The sequence below is a fragment of the Furipterus horrens genome, unplaced genomic scaffold, assembly GCF_987537825.1.
Source record: "Furipterus horrens unplaced genomic scaffold, mFurHor1.1.pri manual_scaffold_6, whole genome shotgun sequence".
NCBI classification, from domain to species: domain Eukaryota; kingdom Metazoa; phylum Chordata; class Mammalia; order Chiroptera; family Furipteridae; genus Furipterus; species Furipterus horrens.
Window position 1 is genome coordinate 183,180,374 of NW_028327176.1, and position 18,949 is coordinate 183,199,322.

The following is an 18,949-nucleotide window of genomic DNA, read 5'->3' on the forward strand; positions in this document are numbered from 1 at the left end:
GGCTTTTGGTTTTGATTCTTTGGTCATAAATCATTAAAAATATTTTTTTGGACTGGTGGTAGGGAAAAAAGGCTGTTTAAGAATCTGATTCCATTTGGCTTCTCATTAACTTGCATCCTTGCAGGCTTAGATAACATTTGATCATATAAAGCCTGTTATTATTTAAAAAGGTTCATGGATAGAGTGTTAGAATAATTCTGTGGCATTGAGGGAGCAATGCCCAGGGACAGGGGTCTAAGAGAAGGATAGCTCTGTACCTTGATGCCCTGGCAAAGCTACAAGCCCAGCACCTGCCTGTCTGTGCCATTGGTTGGGTGGACAGGGCATCTATGTTGTCCCCTCTCTGGGCCAGGAGGCAAAATATAACTGTGGTAATAAAAGTCAGAACAGTGGTTGTCTACAGGGGCCGGGGGTTGACTATAATGGACATGAAGGGAACTTTCTTGAAGTGATGGAAGTGTTCTATGATTTCGCTGAGATGGTTGTCATTCAGGCATATTCATTTATTCACTGTATTTAAATTTTACCTCAAAAATTTTTTTTACCTCATAAAACAAAAATCAAAGATCAGTTGAAAAAAGTCTATGCGCTAATCAAAAGCCTTTAAAACAAATAAGCTGAACTATTTTTCAAAATGAGCAGAAACTTAAAAGGAAATTCTTCATTTTTCTTCTACTTTAAAAGAAAATAGATGGTGTCAAATAATTGCACTAAGAAAAGCTCCCAAACAGTTTATAACAAAAATAATAGCTAGACCTTCATGTCTCGAAATGAAGGAACCATTTCTAGGAATATAAACTATTTTGGAAATATTTCCACATTTATTTCTTTCATGTTTCTGTTGGAGGAATAATGTTTTTTTGTAAATGTAAAAAGCTTTTAATGGCGCATGAGCAGAAACTATGTTTGGTCATAGTATTATCTGGTTCTGAACTGAAAATTCAGGGCTCTCTTGTGAATCATGCTGCCAAGAATTGCCAGCTTAATCCATGAAATGGTATGAATTTGAATTCTGACTTTATGATATGAGTCAGTATGAGGAGACGAAGATCATTTTTTAGCAAAAACAATTTTGAAAATGGTAGAACATTACATGGAAAGTTAGCTTTCGGCGATGGTTATCCAGAGAGATATACTATTTTATTCTTTGAAACATTTAGATTAATACATTAGCCAATCTTCAGTGACCTACTATGGCAAGGCACATGGCTAGGCCTTCAGAGAACTGCCAAATAACTGTGCATGCCCTGTTGCCAAGTAGCTCCTGAGCAGGATGAGGGGATGACAAATCCAGGGTGGGGGCCAAAGTAGGTTTACAGTTGTTCGTATGGAAAATAATACAAGAATAAATAAATAATAATACAAGAATAAGTTCTGTTTTGCCTACTCACAACTGTAAATGTACTTTGGTCCCACCCTGTACAATAATAACTCTAATTCAATGAATAATGTAATAAATGCATGAGGAATTCCATGGGAGTTCAGAGAAGAGGAAATTCTCTTTGAATAAGAATGGCGTTATAGATGCGGTGGCCTTTGGGCTGGACCTTCAAAAATGGTATTCTTTCCCCTGACAAGCCAGCAAACTGAGGGTCAGAGGCAGAGAGAACGTCTTCAGGAAAGCTCTGGGTTCTTGCGGTCTCATTTTCATCTGATTGAAGCATGAGCTACACATGGGACAGATCCACCGGACAGGATACCTCTACAGCAAGAAAGGAGGGCCTGAACTGGTGCAGTATAATCTGGATGAGGGTGGAGTGGGTCAAAGAAGATGGATCCTGAGCCGTACAAACCAAGGAAATAAAGGGCAGCAGGATCTAGGAAGGAATGGGGTGGGGGAGAGGCAGAGGCCCGTAGGAGGCTCTTACCACGGGGAAGAGGACCATGAGCTTTTATAAAGTGGAGGTCCTGAAGGTGGGTGACAGGAGAGGAAGAGGCTAGCTGGCAAAGGTTGAATGCTTAGGAATTGGGAAGCCCTCAAAAAGGACTGCGAGACTTTCATCTGGTCGACCGCAGGGACAGTGATGTTATTCACTGGCCAGGTTTGTCAAGAGGAACACCATGTTTTGGGGGGCGGGGAGAAAGTGATAAACCATATTTTGAACAAGCCAGCAATGCACAGGAGACCACTAGAAAAGTGGATCTGGAGGTACACTCAGCAGTGGAGCTAGAGAAGTAGACTTGACCTTTCTTCACCTGTTAGTATCACGAAGTCAAGGTAGGGTGTGAGCCTATCCCACATGACAGGGTGCAGAGGGAAGCCAGAGGGAGCTGAGAGCTGGACTGTAAGGTCGATACCAGAAGCTCTAGAAGGAAACGGGCAAGGTGCTGTATTACCCCTCTCCCCCTACCACACACACACACACACACACACACACACACACACACACACGCACGCCGTCACCAAGCCTGGGGGACAAATCTTAAGACGAGAGAGACTGATGGAGAGAAAATGTTCATGAAAACTACCTTTAATGGATTAACTTTGATGGTTTGTTTCAAAATACTCAAAGGTCTATAAGGAGAACTAGACTTCTTCCTATGTTCAAGAAGACTATTCGGTGATTCTCCTTCTCGCCTTCCCTCTTTTTCCCTCCCCTTCGTCTTTTCTTTTTTGATTGTTCTATTACAGTTGTCCCAATTTTTCCCCCATTGCTCTTCACTGGCCCCCTGCTCCCACAGTCAATCCCCACCCTGTTATCCATGTCCATGGGTCATTTATACTAGTTCCTTGACTAGACTCTCCTTCTTATTTCCCCATTTTCCATTTCCTCCCCTGTCCTCCTCTCCTTGCACATTCTTGGTTATTTTGGACTGACCTTGAGCATGGGTGGCCATTGTTGACCTAAAGGAGAAGTGAGGGTTCCCACTGTCACCTACAAAGGGTAAGTCTTTCTTTTCAATACTTGTCTTTAGTGCTGATTGAGGAGGGAGGTCTTCTGTGCTCCAAGAGTGCAATGTTTTAGGTCTGTCATAGCAGGAAATATATATTTGCAATATGACATCATTAATATTTTTGTAACTTTTAAAATATAACATTTTGCTTCTTTCTTTGTACTAGACTCAAGAACCACTCATAAATTTCTCTGTAACTGCATAGGGTCCCAGGGCCAGAGACTGGCCACTTCTGGCATTGTGATTAGTCATTTAATACCCAAGACAATGACTAATGTCTGGCAACAAAGTCTCCATTAGGAGTCATGTGTCCTGGGACCCTGGGCGAAGGCACACCAGGGACACCTTATAGTACCATGGTCAAGAGAGAAGTTGAGGACCAGGTGCCATGTGAGTACCATCAGGAAAGGAGAGACTCCCCTTCCCATGGTCAATGCCAATACAATCACAAAACCTACAATCAGTTTAGGACCAAGGTGCCCACCTTTGTCTTATCTTCATACCCCAGCTTTTAATATATTTTTTTATATGTTTACAGAAAGCAGTCAACTGAGCTATTCGTGGAAAGGTTTGTGGGTTTGGTTAACGAGGTGGAGGAGTATTGCATTTCAGCTGGAAACACATCCCTAGAATGCCAAAACATTTATTCCAAAGTCTGGTTTCCTGGTGCAATCGGAGGCATGGCAATAGTGTGTCCATTCAGAGACTGGGGGCCGGGGCCAGCAAGGCACTCAATCCAAGCGGATCCCAGAGGCTGTTATTGTTAAATTATATTCTTCAGGAAAAACCACCCATGTCACAATTTGTGAACTTGATATCCATACACTTTTGACTGGCATTCTATTTTAGCCATAGCCTATGATTTATTTACAGCAAGCCTGTTTTCTCTCTTGCTTTGGGTGGCAGCGGAAAACATGGGTCACTTTCCCGGCTCCAAGGACAGGAGCAAAGAGGGCTGGAGTTTTGCCCCCCCACCAGCCCCCAAGAACGCTGACTCGGGCTGCGCCACTCTGCTCTCTGTGAGCAGACGGCAAGCTTCTCCTCAGTCCTCGCTGCCATTCATCCAGCTCTGTGCAGCAGCCCAGCTTCTGTGTCTGCCGGGAGGGGGCTGCCAAGTGCCCTGCCTACTGGCTGCTTCCCGAATCCCTGCCACTCCACACACAAAATACATCCACACATGCTCTGCCTTGCTCACACACAGAGCCACACGCACATGTGAGCACGTCCCTTCCTTCAGGCTCACTGTCCTCAGCTCTTGACTTCTACGAGCCCATGGAAGCTTTCTGGAAAGACGCTCTTGATCCAGCAGGGTAGGATTGTTTTGATTTCTCTCTTTGCAGCGTTAGCATTTTGATACAGTAACTTACCTTTCTGGCCAGTGTCTGTATCCTAGCAGGGAGAGGAGGGTTTGCTGTTTTCCATGGGTTTTTGTGTGCATCTTCTTTTGCTTTCAGGACTTGTAGGATTCTTTGTGTAATTTCTGTATAATTTGGCAGGTTCAGGTTTGTAAAGAGCTCTACGAAGTGCTTTGGCATGGATTTAGAAGAGACATTTGAAAATTGAAAGTGTGATTTATGGAAACGAAATTATCTGCAAAAAATTGCTTAGGAAAATAATGGTTGCTGGTCATAAAGAGAAATATCTGTGTTTCACCTAATATGGTTTTAACCCTTTCTTTGCTTACAATCTGTACTTATTGATGCCAAGTTCAATTTTGGCTTCATATTAAATCAGCTACATCTGTATGTTGTTTCCAAATGACCAGTCTGTTCTTACAAGAATTAGGTAAAATGTACACTTATTGGTACACAGATATCCAAAACTATTACCATTCATAACATGTACCATACACATTTTATAATATATGCCATGAATATTTTGTCAGGTACTATGTTGGGTGTTTGAGATAACAAAACAAAGTATTAATATCTGTATCAGAGTCTTGGGCTGAGGCAAAGGAAGTTTTTTAGAAAGTATAAACTATCCAAGATTATGAGGGCACAATATCTTTGAGGTATATATGGTGGGTTCAATTCAAAAGTTTTCTCTATTTTTTTTTTTTTAATCCGGGTATTTGATTCTGCATGTCTTTGACCATGTGACCTAAGGAGGTCCAATTTTAGGATTAAAGAACAGAAATGCATCATTGCAATTTAAAATTTGTGGGTTAGACCAACAGTGTAACGTAACTGCCAAAGATGTGGTTAATGACCTGAGGTCGCCTTTTGTCTAAAAAGGTCACATTTGCATTCAGTTTTCTGAAGTTTTAGTTGCATCACTCACCCATGTGCGCCTACCCAGAGGTTTTTGTAAATCATCATTCACACGAGAATTTCTAATGCGAGCAAGTACAGTAATGTGGTCCAACTCAAATATCCAAGTCGCGCTGAAGAACTGCAGAAGGTCCCGGCTGGAAGCTTCCACTTTGGGAGAATTTTGCAAATGAGGAAACTGAGGTCCATTTGCGTTCTACTGATTGTAAAGTACAGTTCTTTCTATAGGAACACCTCGACTCTCTGCCCCCCTTAGCCCCAGATGCCTCCTGCTGGCCCCTGCAGCGGCTAAATATAGCTGTCTGTGGCTGGCTGCGCATGCAACCGCACACCCCATTCTATCTCCGTATCTCAGTTACAGACTGGTCCTCCCCAGGGTCATGCTATATACACATTACATATTTTCAGCCAACGAGGAGAGTGAATCAAACAGTAAGAGAGACAAACAGAGATAGCTTGGAGTCTGGCACCGGTCACATAAGGCAGCACATTAGACAAAGCGGGCGCCTGGATTAGTCTAAATTCATTCTGAACGCCGTCTTCACTGGCCCACCTTTAGGAGATCACTCCGCGCCCCCGCCCTCCTGCAGTGAAATTCAGCCTCCATCCAGCAGCAACAAGTAAAGTAAAGTTCAGGGAAGCTGCTCTTTGGGGTTGCGCCAAAAATACCGAGTTGCGCCTGGAGTGATGTTTAATCCAATGTCAGTGCGAGGTAGCAGTCCTTGGCCGGCTTCCAGCACCTTTGTAATGCATATGAGCCCGGGAGACCCGTACTTAAAGTTGAAGACCGGGAGCCCAGGAAGGTGGCTGCACTTGCCTGTCTCTGGCCGCAGGGGTCCAGGGGACACGCCGGGACAGGGCCAGAGCTCGCATGGCAGTGGGACATGCGCTGCACCGCCTCTAACCAGGAGGACTGTACTCTTCTTTCAGGTGGCCGGTAGGCTGCTGAGCCCTCTGCCGCGCGGAGAGACGGTCTGCACCTTGCCCGCGGCCACTGACCATGACCATGACCCTCCACACCAAAGCGTCCGGAATGGCCCTGCTGCACCAGATCCAAGGGAACGAGCTGGAGCCCCTGAGCCGCCCGCAGCTCAAGATCCCCCTGGAGCGACCCCTGGGCGAGGTGTACGTGGACAGCCCCAAGCCCACCGTCTACAACTACCCGGAGGGCACCGCGTACGACTTCAACGCCACCGCCGCCGCCGCTGCGCCGGTCTACGGCCAGTCAGGTCTCGCCTATGGCCCCGGGTCCGAGGCGGCGGCATTCGCTGCCAACGGCCTGGGGGGCTTCCCGCCGCTCAACAGCGTGTCTCCAAGCCCCCTGGTGCTGCTGCACCCACCGCCGCAGCTCTCGCCCTTCCTGCACCCCAACGGCCAGCAGGTGCCCTATTACCTGGAGAATGAACCGAACGGCTATGCCGTGCGCGAAGCCGGCCCTCCCGCGTTCTACAGGTACCTGCCCCGTCTGTGTGCGGCGCCACCTCCGGGTGGCCGCCGCCGAGCGCCGGGTGGGCCACCGGGAGGGAGCGAGCGCGGGAGCCAGGGGGAGGTGGCCGCCCGCGGGGCTGACACTGCGCAACCCGCCACCGGCAGCGGATGCGCCACCCGAGCGCCAGGGCGCAGCCACGCCTGGGGTTATTTGCGGATCTCGCGTTGGAGAGTCAAGTTCTCTAGCTTCGCAGCTGAAAGAAAATGTACTTCTCCACCCCACTACTGTCTGCTAGACAGATCCGAAACCCCGTATGCTTCCTAACCAAACAAAATATTGGGAAACCTTGCAAAGCGGCAGTTATTTGTGGGGAGAAACACCCCCAAGCAAATAAACACAAGGCGCTTTGAGTCCCTAGTAAATGTCGGGCTATGGTATTTAAGGCTGGAGGCGTTTGGGGTGAGCCGAGCTCAGTTTTATTTATTTATTTATTTATTTATTTATTTATTTATTTATTTATTTATTTATTTTTATTTTAAAATTTTCTTTTAATGTGCTCGAAAATTTTCCTCTACAATTTTGGATTGGAAACATGATGATTATAATTTTGGGGGGGGGGCGGGGTGTAAGTTCTAGCATTCACTGTCCTTCCAACCCAGGTTTAAGGCTTGATTGAACTGCACTCCTCAGAGATCAGTAGAGGTGCTGAATGGGTCCTAAGTTTCTATTTTCTCAGTTATCTAGCTGGGTCCCGTTGGAGCGCTTGCTGGTATATACCTTATGGCAGCCAGAACTTCATAGGCTTCCTGTCAGTTTGAGGCATGCTACACTGAAGCACAGGTGTTTTTGAAATACCTTCCTGCTACCTAGATTGTATTTCATGCCCACCAGGCAAAAATGCCCCAAAGTCTAATGCAGTGTTCAGCTCCCTCTGCCCCTTGCAGTAGCTGTGGCAGAAGCCTTGGCAGTTCAGGACAGACAGGAACACTTGTGACTTAAGTGACAAATGTTATGTATCCTTTTTTTCCCTAGTAGAGAGTACACTTTCCTACTCCCCTCTCTCTCCCATTTTCCCTTTGAGAGTTTCTTTCTTCTCTTTCTAATGGTCTTGGGGAGGGCTTTGGGTGGGTCTTTCTGGTGAATAGTTGTGCCCCGGGGCCCCACTGACAGGGATGCCCTGGAGCGGGTATGGGAGACCTCAGGGCACCCACGTGGCTGGGTGCTTAGTTAGGCACCACCTGACTGTCCACTGCTGTCAGATGAGCCTCCACCCTCCCCCAGACCCTTTGCTTGCAAGCTGTGGGCTGTTTTCTATTCAGGGTTCTATTTCCAGAGGTATTTATAGCAGGAGAAACAGGAAGAAGGTACAGATTGGCCCCAGAGGATACTGGAGAGCAGGTTCTTGGGGTTTCTGAACTTACCCACTATCCTTTAGCCCCTTCAGAGGATGTTAGAACATCCCACAGTCAAACAAGTTCAGCCTGAGTTATTCCTTAGAAGATAAACAAGAAGCAAAACTTCAAAAGCTCTAAAAAGAACAAAACTTTACAAAGCATATTTTAAATTCATTTTACTTGTTTTCATAAAGAGTTAAAATGAAAAGAGAAAAAGAACTTATTCTACCCACATTTTTAAAAAACAGTGTTAGAACAAAATATAACGATTACATCAAATTCGCACACATTTTAAAACTCCCTAATGTGAAGGAAGGCTCTGATATGATGTCAATTCCATAACCTTATGATGGGCTCCAGAAACTATTTTCTTTTCCATTAATTTTCAGTTCTTTTATTGCAAATTAGTGCCACTAAATTTCAATGGGCACTAATGAGACTGCTCCTTGGTAGATTATTTACTGCCTTGCGAATAATTACAAAGTAAGTATGGTCAAATAAAAGGGGGATCACTTTTTATTCAAAATCGTTCATCATCCCAGAGGCAAATAATATCGCTGTAATGTGCTCCATCTTAAACTTTTTGCAGTAAATGATATTCAGATTTTTTAGAACAATATAAAAATGGCATGAAACTTTTTTAAAAAGGTAAGAAATTCACACAAGTGGGATTCTTTGTGGAAATTCAGTTTTAGAGTGATTTTTTTTCTTTTGTAGTTTATTTCCCATCCCATCATTCCTCTTTTTGTTTGAATTCTGTCTTTTATTACCCAGGGAGGAAGAGAAAGGTCTATGCAAGTGTTTACTTAATATTATCATTAAATGTTATTTAATATTTTCACCCTTTTAATTTTCTTATTCATATAACACTGAGTGAGATAAAAGAATTGATTAAATCCTTTTAGGAAATTTTAATTTTCTTCAATAGTTATCCAAAGTTTTAGGGGCTTATTATGACCCGGAGAGTCATAAATTCAGTTTAGTTAGTCTAGAATATTTTTTAAAGGAATAAAATGGAGAAGACTGTAATAGAGAAGATTAGAGTGCATAATATTTAGTAGGGTAGTTTTTTTTAAAATCTGAAAAAATTGTTTTAATTATACATGATTGTGTGTAAAAAATATATGTCTTACTGTTGGTTTAGGCCAAAGAAATTTGAAAGCTATTGACCTAAAATACTATGTTTAGTAGAAAACAAATTTTCAGGTAAGTGCCTGATTGTTTTAGCTGCACAAACCAAAAAATTATTTTGATTCTCTTTATTTTATACCCCGCCCCAAAAAATTAGTTGGTGTAAGCTTTATTATGGAGAACTTATGTGACATTCACATTATTTACCATAAGGATGCTGTAGTTCTATTGGCCACAATATGCAGCCATATCTATGTATGAAAAAATGGTAACAGATAAAACTGCCCTGGGCATATAATAATGTGAGAAAGACTGTCACATGTCCCAAGCACTTGCTATTAAGAGGGAATAAATGTATACATAGGCAAGCTGTGATTTCTAAAGATATGTTGGACCTACAGTTTCATGATGGAGGCAACTGGGACTCATCTAACCCTGGGTTCCTTTTTAGAGCTCAAACAACTTAGGAAAGTTGGAATAAACTTAAGATGAAACTTAATTATATCCACTATGAATTTTTAAATTCTAAGGAGATATTTAGTACTCCATGCTTATTTCAGTTTTATTACTCAGTATTCTTAAAGGCTAAACATTGCCCACTTCTCCAAATTGCTTGACAATTATATAAACCTTTTGCGTCAAAATCAGTGTCCTGCTAATTTGTGTACTATTGCAATGGCTGCATGCATGTTTTGAATGATTAGTTTGTCCACTGGGGATCATTTAAAACTATTTCTTAACTTTGAACAAGGTTCATCTCTAGGAAGAGATTTTAATGGCTGATTTCCAAGTTTCCAATATTCCCTTCTATTTTGGTGATATTTTAGCACCTTTTCTTTCTGGTCTTACTTTTTTTTTTACATTCACTTAAATTTTTACTCTTTACCCAACAAATTGTGTTAGTCTACGAATAGTTCAAGGAGCCGCATTTTGCCCTCAAATGAGTGTATTTTCAGTTGAAAATGGATTCATATCTTCAATCCCCATTTCATTTTCACCTACTCCATGTGGCTTGTGTCTGTTTGATAGGAAGCCCCTGAAAGATAATTGGCCCTTATTCTAATCTTTTTTTCCTCACAGTCGGTTAATTTGGGTCCTCAGATTATTTTTTGTGAATATATTTAGGATATGATGTTCGTATTCAGGAAATATTCAGGTTTAGCATTTTGGTTTCTTATTGTTTCAAGGGTGTCAAAGGGGCAAGAAATTAACAATGGCAGGAACAATAGATTATCAGGAAAAACTATAAAAGATGTCAAACTTTCTGTTAATGATAAGACATTTTTAATTTTGTCAAGTGAGACAGTAAGTGTGAAAGTGGCACATAAGGTGTCCATGCATTTGATGTTTTATTATTTTATTCACATACTAATAATTGTTCTGGTATTTTTGTAAGATAGAAAATAGCAGGGGAAGACAGACTTAAAGTGCTCTGCAGCTTCCACTACAAATATAGATTAATGATAATATGAAATAATTTTCTTTGAAAGCCAAATATAAGTAAAATCTTTAGCACCATCTTGTAACATTTGTTTGCAGCCTGAGCTATTCATAAAGAATAGTTATCTGGTGCTGGCTGTGTAGCTCAGTTGTTTAGAACATCGTCTTGATACACCAAGGTCACTGATTCAATCTCCGGTCAGGTCACATAGGAGACTCAACCAATAAATGCAGAAATAAGTCTCTCTCTCTCCCCCCCTTCCCATTCTCTCTCTAAAATCAATACATAAAAAAATTTACAAAAAAGTAACTTACAGATACACTTTAAAAAAAAATCAAAACCCTGATTATGTGAAAAGAGTTCTACACAGGCAGATATATGAACCTTAATTATATATTTCTAAAATGTATACTCAGCATAAAAACAATACATCCAACGCCTCCCTGTGACTTCAGTATAATTTTTAATGTAACTTTAGAAGAACACAGTAGAGAGAGCTGTATGCTGTGTTCCCTTTTTTCTCAGAAGACATTGGATGAATAGAGGCAAATAAGTCATTTAGTTCAATTCCAAGTCTCAGTTTGCATATCAAAGAAAGGAAAACATAGTAGCCACAACTGTTCAGAACCAAAATGCATACACCAGAGAAAGATGCTGTATAATTTCCAAAATAACACAGCCACTTGAAACCAACCAACCGAAGTGAAAGTGTAAGGGATTTCATAGAAAGGAGGCTTTCCATCAACGTCATTGGGTAGCTTTATTTTATATTTTAAACTCTGCCAATGAATTGATGGAGAACATCATTTTAAAAACAGTGTGTCTAAACTGTCCCCTACTTCATCCCTGAAACATATGCTCAGGCTGTCCTCTGAAATCTGAGGATTTAAGTGGGCTAGAAGTGAAGGGAAGCACCTTTATGCGGTTCTCCATCTAATGAGGGAAGGAGCCATAATTCCTAGGTTCTATACCTTAGAGAATATTAGTAAGAATTATGGGGGAAATTTTTGCCTTAATCAATAATGCTTTCAATTATGTGTATATGCTTAGACCCTGTTAAAGATAGAAAAAATAGAAAACGATTTTGGTCTCAAATGACAAAATTTTATGTAGTTTAATAAAGTAATAATTTTAAGAAACTAGGTCAAATACAAAAGGGAATGACCAATGCTTGTAAGTGATAGGAGGATGTGACAGTGGACTCCACGATGATGTGGTAGTGGTGAGGATGATGATGATGGCGGCAATGGAGTGTTGGTGTTTGTTTGGGTAGGTAATGTTTCTGGATGCCAGAGAAGTTTATCCTATACAAAAATCAAATACTTTTAATGTACTTTACAGTTTTGTGGAGCTATCATTTAAGTACATTGTCAAAAATGTCAGTAATTATATTATCAATCATTTAATGCCGTAAATTGAATAGGTAACTAATTGCTACACAGAAAATTAAAAAAGAGAAGTCTAAACAAGCCTGGATTTTTTCCCCTCTGACCTTTTAGAGGGATAGATGGTATCCTCAGTTTGTTTCCACAGAACATCTTCTACTTTCATCAGATGTGTTGTCTTTAACGAGATAGTAGACTACTTTGGTCATTTTCTACTTTCTGGCATTACTTGGGAAAATTACAGTCCGCTTAACGTTAATGAGGTTAATTAAGAAACGTTCAGGACTAGACATTTACAAAGGAGCCCTTGACAAAGTCACATGTGGTTATTCTTTTTGAGAGTTGCCCAGATGTTGTCAACCGCAGGAAGGGTGCAGGGCCTACGCCTTCAATCTCAGGTTCTCGCGGAAGCTGCAAGGCTGTCTGGTCCGAAGACCCCCACACCGTGCCCAGGTGGCAGCTGCGTCTGCATTCCCGGCCCGTCTCAGGCCGCCTGTTCCCAAACCGCGGGATGTGTAGGCGCTACCTCCTGCGCAGCTTTCTAGGCAACTAGACTCACTTTTCTGACTTAAAGGCTCTGGGTTTCTTCTAAGACCCTTTAAACTCCGTTTGGCCTCTTGTTCCGTTTCAAGCTTGTTTTCCCTTTCTTTTTTCTTCCCTTTTCTTTCCTTTTTTCCTGTTTTAATCACTCCATCTGTATATTCCCAGCCGTTTTTTTTTCTGATTTATTTTTTATTGAGCCATTTCATCTTTTTAGTTTTTTTAATAAAATGTGAAATGGGGCTCACCTGTGTGTCTACCCAACAAGGGTAAGCCGGGGGTGTAAGAACACGCCTGAACATTCCAAAGCGGCATTCACTACATTAAAAATGTCAAAGAATAACTTTTTCTCATCCGTAAGCTTAAAACAAGCAAAACCGGAAAGAAATTCTTAACTAAGTGGAGTTGCTTTGACAGCTCATTCATTCGTTTAACTACCTTGTTCCAAACTGTGTAGCTCGTGGGTGGCACAGGGGGAATGCAATGCATTTTTGTATTCTAAGCAGTAGATGTATCAGTGTTAGTGTTCAGCAGCCAGGAGATGCTATGACATGAATGGGTAGCGTCCTCGGGCCTCGTCCTTCTGCTGTCCTGGCTGGGGTTTCCTGGTGGACCAGGTTTCAGGGCCCTGAGCACTCACGGAAGGCGCCTGGAAGCTGACTCTCATTCCCTGCTCTGTTAACAAAAACACCCCTTTTTGAAATGTTGTAGGTGCAGCCATGATTAATTTGACTTACACCTAGAAGGTATTTTAACTGTTTTTTTTTTTTTTTTTTTTGGTAAAGCTTTATCAACACAACATTGTCATTAACATTACCGATTTTAAGGGTCCCGAGGGTCCCATAGGCTAACTTTGACTTCTTCTTCTTCTTCTTTTTTTAAAGAACTTACAAATGGTTGGATTTATTTCTGCCAGAATATTTCCAGCAGGTCAGAGAGAAAGGATGTATATTCCAGTTTGAGTGCAAGAGGCAGTTTCGTTACATTGAGAAGTTATTTTCTTAACCTTATCTGAAGAAAATGTGTGGGGCAGTGGGAGGCCTCTTTGATTTCTAATAGGAGGGACTGTGAGCACCGACTGGCCCAGAGACCGCCAGGCCACACTGCGTTTCTCTCAGCCCTCCGCAAGGCGCGTGGCTCACCCCGAGGGGCTGTCAGTGGGAAGCCTGGCTGGTGGTGGTGGGCGGGAAGCACCGGTTAGACTGGTCTCTGCTCAGGTTGTTTTGGCTGCTGGGAGAGATGCCATTTCAGGAAGGATCTTTAGATGCAATTGGAAGAAGGTGGGGAGTTTGCGAATCTCCCCTTCCTTCTTAAAAATAAAGAGAGAGAAAGACTTCAGAGGGAATTCTGCATCCAGTCCATCCTCATTATTTTCAGATTCTGTATTTACGAATTTGCTTACTTTGAAAAATTTATTTGTAACCCCCAAGTCAATTAGTCACGACGCTTTTTTGGTCATTCACGGACATGCACAGCATGGTGAAAAATCTGAGTCATCAGCATGCACGGTCCCAGCTGAGGTCAAGCAAGGTGACGCCTTACTTTCTGATTTCAGCTCCTGCTATAAACAAGTGTCCAATATGAGGTCTATTTAGTGTGCCCCCCCCCCCTTTTTTTGCACCTTGTGCTTTTTGTTGGTGATTCTGGTGTAGTACTGAAGTGCTGTCTAGTATTCCTAAGAGCAAGAAGGCCATGTTATGTCTTACTGAGAGAAATACGTGTGTTAGATCAACTTCATTCAGACATGAGTGCTATCACCCAGGAGTTCAATGTTCATGAATCAACAATATATGATGAAAAAGATGACTTTAAACAGAAACATACACAACAAGGCCATGCATTGATTGGTTGATTGAAATGTTATGTCAGAGACTTGAATCCTGGATTTCTCCTAGGGGCAATGGTTCAGGATTCACCAATTCAGTGTTTGTGGCAACTTCATAGAACGTGGATACCACCAATAATGAGAATTGATGTATATGATAGAGCAATAAAAGCACAAGTTGCAAAGCCAGGAAAATAATGTTTCTGGTTGACTCCTGCCTAGTTGTGATCTCTGGCTCAGTGTGCCTCAGTTTACTTATCCGTAAAATGTCAGTCCACATACGACCTTCATAGTTTGCTTGTTGTAAGGATTAAAGAAGTTTATAGATGCCAGGGGCTACTAAAAGCATGCCCAGAGCATAGCAACTATGCTAGAAAACCAAAACAAAGCAACAGTAATAAATTCCAAATGAGGAAAAAAAAAATCAGTAAAAGGAGTGAGGGGCATTAAGCTGTGGGCTGAAGTGATCCCAGAGAGAGTAGTTGAAACTGGTGTAAGCAGTTTACAAAGCAGCTATGATGTGCAAAGGGCAGGGAGGGAACTTCTGGGTAGTTTGGGAAAAAGGAACCGGCAGAGGAGGAAGGAGGAAGGAGGAAAGCTGACAGCTATAGCATACTGACAACAATGAAATTTCCACCTTGGCTGCCCATTAGCATCAAGGATGATTTCACAATCAACCTGATGATGAAAAAAACTACTGAGACCTGGGCCACAGTGGAGTGGTTCTGATCATCGCTCTGGGTTGAAGTGGGAATAAACAATGAAAACAAAACAAAAAAATTCCTCGGGTTTTTTTCCTGTGGAGTCCACCAATCTGCAGTCTGACAGCATTTCTCTCAATGGGATCCCATTTAATCTCCCGCCAATGATGCGTCCGCATTTTTAAAAATGAGCCTGTGCAGGTCGGAGAGGTGTGAGAGGGAGTTCAGGGTTTTGCTGTACGTACTCTCGCCCTGAGGAGGAATGTTGAAGCCCAGGTCTGCTGACTCTGAGTCTTTATTCTGCCGAGCCACTTGGGTGTCAGAAGAAGAGGGTAAAAGGAGCACTGAGGAGAAAGATGACAGTAACATTGATTTCTACTCCTCATCTTTCAAAGTAAGATGTGAAGTAGGTAGTTACAATGAATATTGACTAGATACAAAGAAGACAAATTGAAGAAGAATATGAGGCTGCGGACTTTGCGATAGGATAGGAAGATGAAACATGGATGCAAACGCACGCTTAAGCCAGTTGGCTGGCATGATTTAGATTTTTGTTCCTTGCTGAGATAATTGAAGGTAATTGACGCCCTTGGAAATCTCCTCCAATGTGGTTCTCTTTCTTTTAGTTTTCCAGATAGTTGCCACATACCAGACTATTATTATTCATGGAACTTTGAAATCCTAAATATTGGTACACTTGATTGATGGTTCAGACTTTCCAGTTGTGTGCCTGGAAAGTTCCTTAAAGCCTTTAATGTGGAAGACTTCGTTAAAGCGCTCTTCATGGGTTTCTTTGCATCATGACGTATTTGCACAATCCTTTCCGCAAATAGAATGTGTGCTATTTTTAATGCCTCTCCCTCCTTTTGCATTTTAGAAGACTCATTTATTAGTAAGTGAGGCAAGCACCAAGGCACTCCACCTTGGCATGCAAGCCCGGGCACAGTTTGGCAAAGCTTTCCCGCATTGCTCACTTCTCAAAGGCTGTTCTTTTCTTCATGCGACTCTGCCCAGAATCAGCAGCTAAAAGCAAGTCTTTGAGGTCTCAGAATCGTGTATAAATAAATGCAACTTCTCAGGCAAAAAGCGAACATGGGTCTCCTCCAATGCTCATGTGACTTGAAATCCAGGTTCCAGGCCCCACACGATGAGGGACTATCAACTCCCCAGCCCAGGGCTCGCAGGGTCTTTATTTTTAATGTTTACCTATTGTAATCCCCAAAACCAAAGTTGCTTTTTGATAAGGAATTCCACTGTCTTTCTAAGAAGTCTGTGTTTGGCACAAGGGGATGGCTAGCAGAGTTATCAGGTAATTTGTAGATGCGTTCACAGGTTCTAGTGTTTTTGTGTTGTACACTGTAGTTCACAGAGATGTCCTCCCAGTCACTTTCTAGCACATTTTAAAAACACAGACAAGAAGTTTCTTCTCAAATTGCTCTCATGCTATTCTCTCTGTTCCCTACACACGGCCAGCTCTCTACTATTGCTGTGATAGGTTCCTTGCTGGTTCTTCAGCTTTGGAGCTTTCAAACTCTAAGTTTTTCAGCTTCCTCCCAGAGTATACTTGACTTACCAAAATATACATTGGATCTGGTCCTTCCTCTGCTTTGTAAAGAAGCCTGTCGTGGCTTCTCACTGGTCACAGAACACATGCCTAGCCCGTAGTGTGGCACCAGAAGTTCTGTTCTCCTGCTGGTACCAGAAGCTCCTGTTCCAACCTTATTTATTTATTTATTTTGCTAGTTTTGTTGTTGTAGTTTTTCCATTACCATTTAACCCCCTTGTAACTCCCTCCCTTCTGCAATCACCACACTGTTGTCCATGAGTCCTTTTAAATGACTCTTCCCCACTTCTGCTCTTCAGTTATATAAGTGAAATAATATGGCCCTTGTCTTTCTCTAACTGACCTATTTCACTTAGCATAAAACCCTCTAAGTTATTCCATGCTCTTGCAAATATTAAGATTTCATTCTTTTTTATGGCTGAATAATATTCCATTGTATATATGTACTACAGCTTTTTTACCCACTTGTCTACTGATGATTGCTTCCGTATCTTGGCTATTGTAAATAACACTGCAGTGAACATAAGTGCATATATTCTTTTGAATTAGTAGCTTAAGTTTCTTCAGTTATACATATACCCAGAAGTGGAATCACTGGGTCATAGGCAGTTCCATTTAAAAAATTTTAAAGGAACCTCCATACTGTTTTCCATAGTGACTGCACCAATCTGCATTCCCACCAGCAGTGCACAAGAGTTTTCTTTTCTCCACATCCTCGCCAACAATTGCTGTTGATTTACTATTGATGAAAGTCAGTTGTGATAATGATATAATCTTAGACTATGTCCTGAGGCTACTTCTTTTAGTTTTATGGAAAGTGGCTATTTTTATGATGCTTGCTAAAAACATGTTTAAACAATTTTCCATTAAGTGGGGGATGTTTTCCCTCCTCATATCAGAAGGAGCCATTAAATAAAATTTTACAAAGACTCCCTGATCGCAACCTTATGCATATGAAACCCACCCAAGAATTCTAAATCTGGACAGAATTATAGTGTTCCTTTGGTTCAACCCTTTCTTTCACATGCAGATAAAATCATAAAATCACAGTATTTTAAATCTAGGAGAGAACTTAGGCATGATGTGCTCCAATCCCTGTATTTTCCAAACGAAGCAGTTGAAGTCTTGAGAGGTGGAGTGACTTTCTCATGGTTTCTAAGCTAGCACAGGCAGAAGCAGGACTAGAACCTACTGTATGCCTCCAGTGTACTACGTTGTACATAATAACAGTAGGGGCCATGACCAGCTTCTGTTCACTGAGGACATAGAAGCCATGCGGTACCCATTCTTATAGTTCTGGCATATAGATTCGAAGCTCAAGCAAAGTGGAATGAAGGAATGCCTGATGTTGCTCAGTGCAAAATGACCGTGATAGATAAAGTGAATGCATCAGCCCTGCCTGTCTAGACAAGCCATCTGTTTCATTGGTATGGGGTCTCTGTGAATTTTTTTTTACCTTGTTTGGCCACTTCAGTTGTAAGGGTCTAGTGGAAACTTATTTTCTATACTCCTTTCATTTAGATTATTTACTCTCAGTTTTAATAACTATGTCTTATTTACTTTGTGATTGAAGATTTCCTTTCCTTTTTTGCCTTTTTTTTCTCCCTGTTTCCAAGGGCTTAAAGGTTAGGAATTACTTTTCCAGATTCATCTTGAGACTTATATGGCCTTCAGCTTTCTAAAGCCGTTAGGTGCTATTTGTATTCTACAATTACCAATGTGAAAATGGACCTTGCATTATTTCATAATAGATACATCACCTTAATACTGACAAAATTTAAAAAAGTTATTCTATTTGCAACCAGATTATAATAGAATTTTTTGTAAGTTGATCCTTAAGTTGAAAAACATGTATCTACTTTGAAGCTAATTATGTTGGTTACATACTGTTTACTATTAAATTTTTCCTCTTGTAGTTTAATATTGTTCCAGGAAATGAAATGTAAGTTTAATGAGAATGGCAATTGATGGAACCGTATGTCATAAGTATAATTAATGTTCCTGATAAATGTGTTAAACTACAGCATGGCTGATGGGTTATAACTGTACTAAACCAAGTTGATTTGATACCATTTATTATGTAGAAATTTATATTTATCAGGATGAGATTTAAAATTAAACAAAACTATAGTATTTTTTCACTTTCAAGTTTTCTAATGAGTGAAAGAACTGTTAGAATTGTCAAAATATTAAATTAACAATTAAAAGGAAACATTAATTTTGGGGCGAAGAGGGTGTAAGGGGGATAAGTGGTAGTGGAAGAATACAATTAAAAAACAAATACTAAAAGAAGATTAATAATCTTGTAATTCACAGCACTGTAAAGAGAACATATAGGAATTAACATTCTATGACTTTTCTATGTGTGAAA

The 18,949-nt window shown here is 41.4% G+C and overlaps 1 protein-coding gene across 2 annotated transcripts in view; it reads left to right on the plus strand.

Moving 5' to 3' along the window:
- The first annotated feature begins 3,931 nt into the window (after window positions 1–3,931).
- The window catches only part of ESR1 (estrogen receptor 1), a 219,508-nt gene continuing 204,490 nt past the window's right edge, over window positions 3,932–18,949 (plus strand). The window contains exons 1-2 of one of the 2 annotated variants that reach the window (XM_090279987.1): window positions 3,932–4,205; window positions 6,099–6,620. In XM_090279987.1, coding sequence (XP_090136113.1) covers window positions 6,169–6,620 — 452 coding nt within the window. In that variant the 5' untranslated portion in view covers window positions 3,932–4,205; window positions 6,099–6,168. Of the gene's footprint in view, window positions 4,206–5,971; window positions 6,621–18,949 lie in introns of those variants that run through there. The other variant, XM_090279988.1, reaches the window with a different exon arrangement.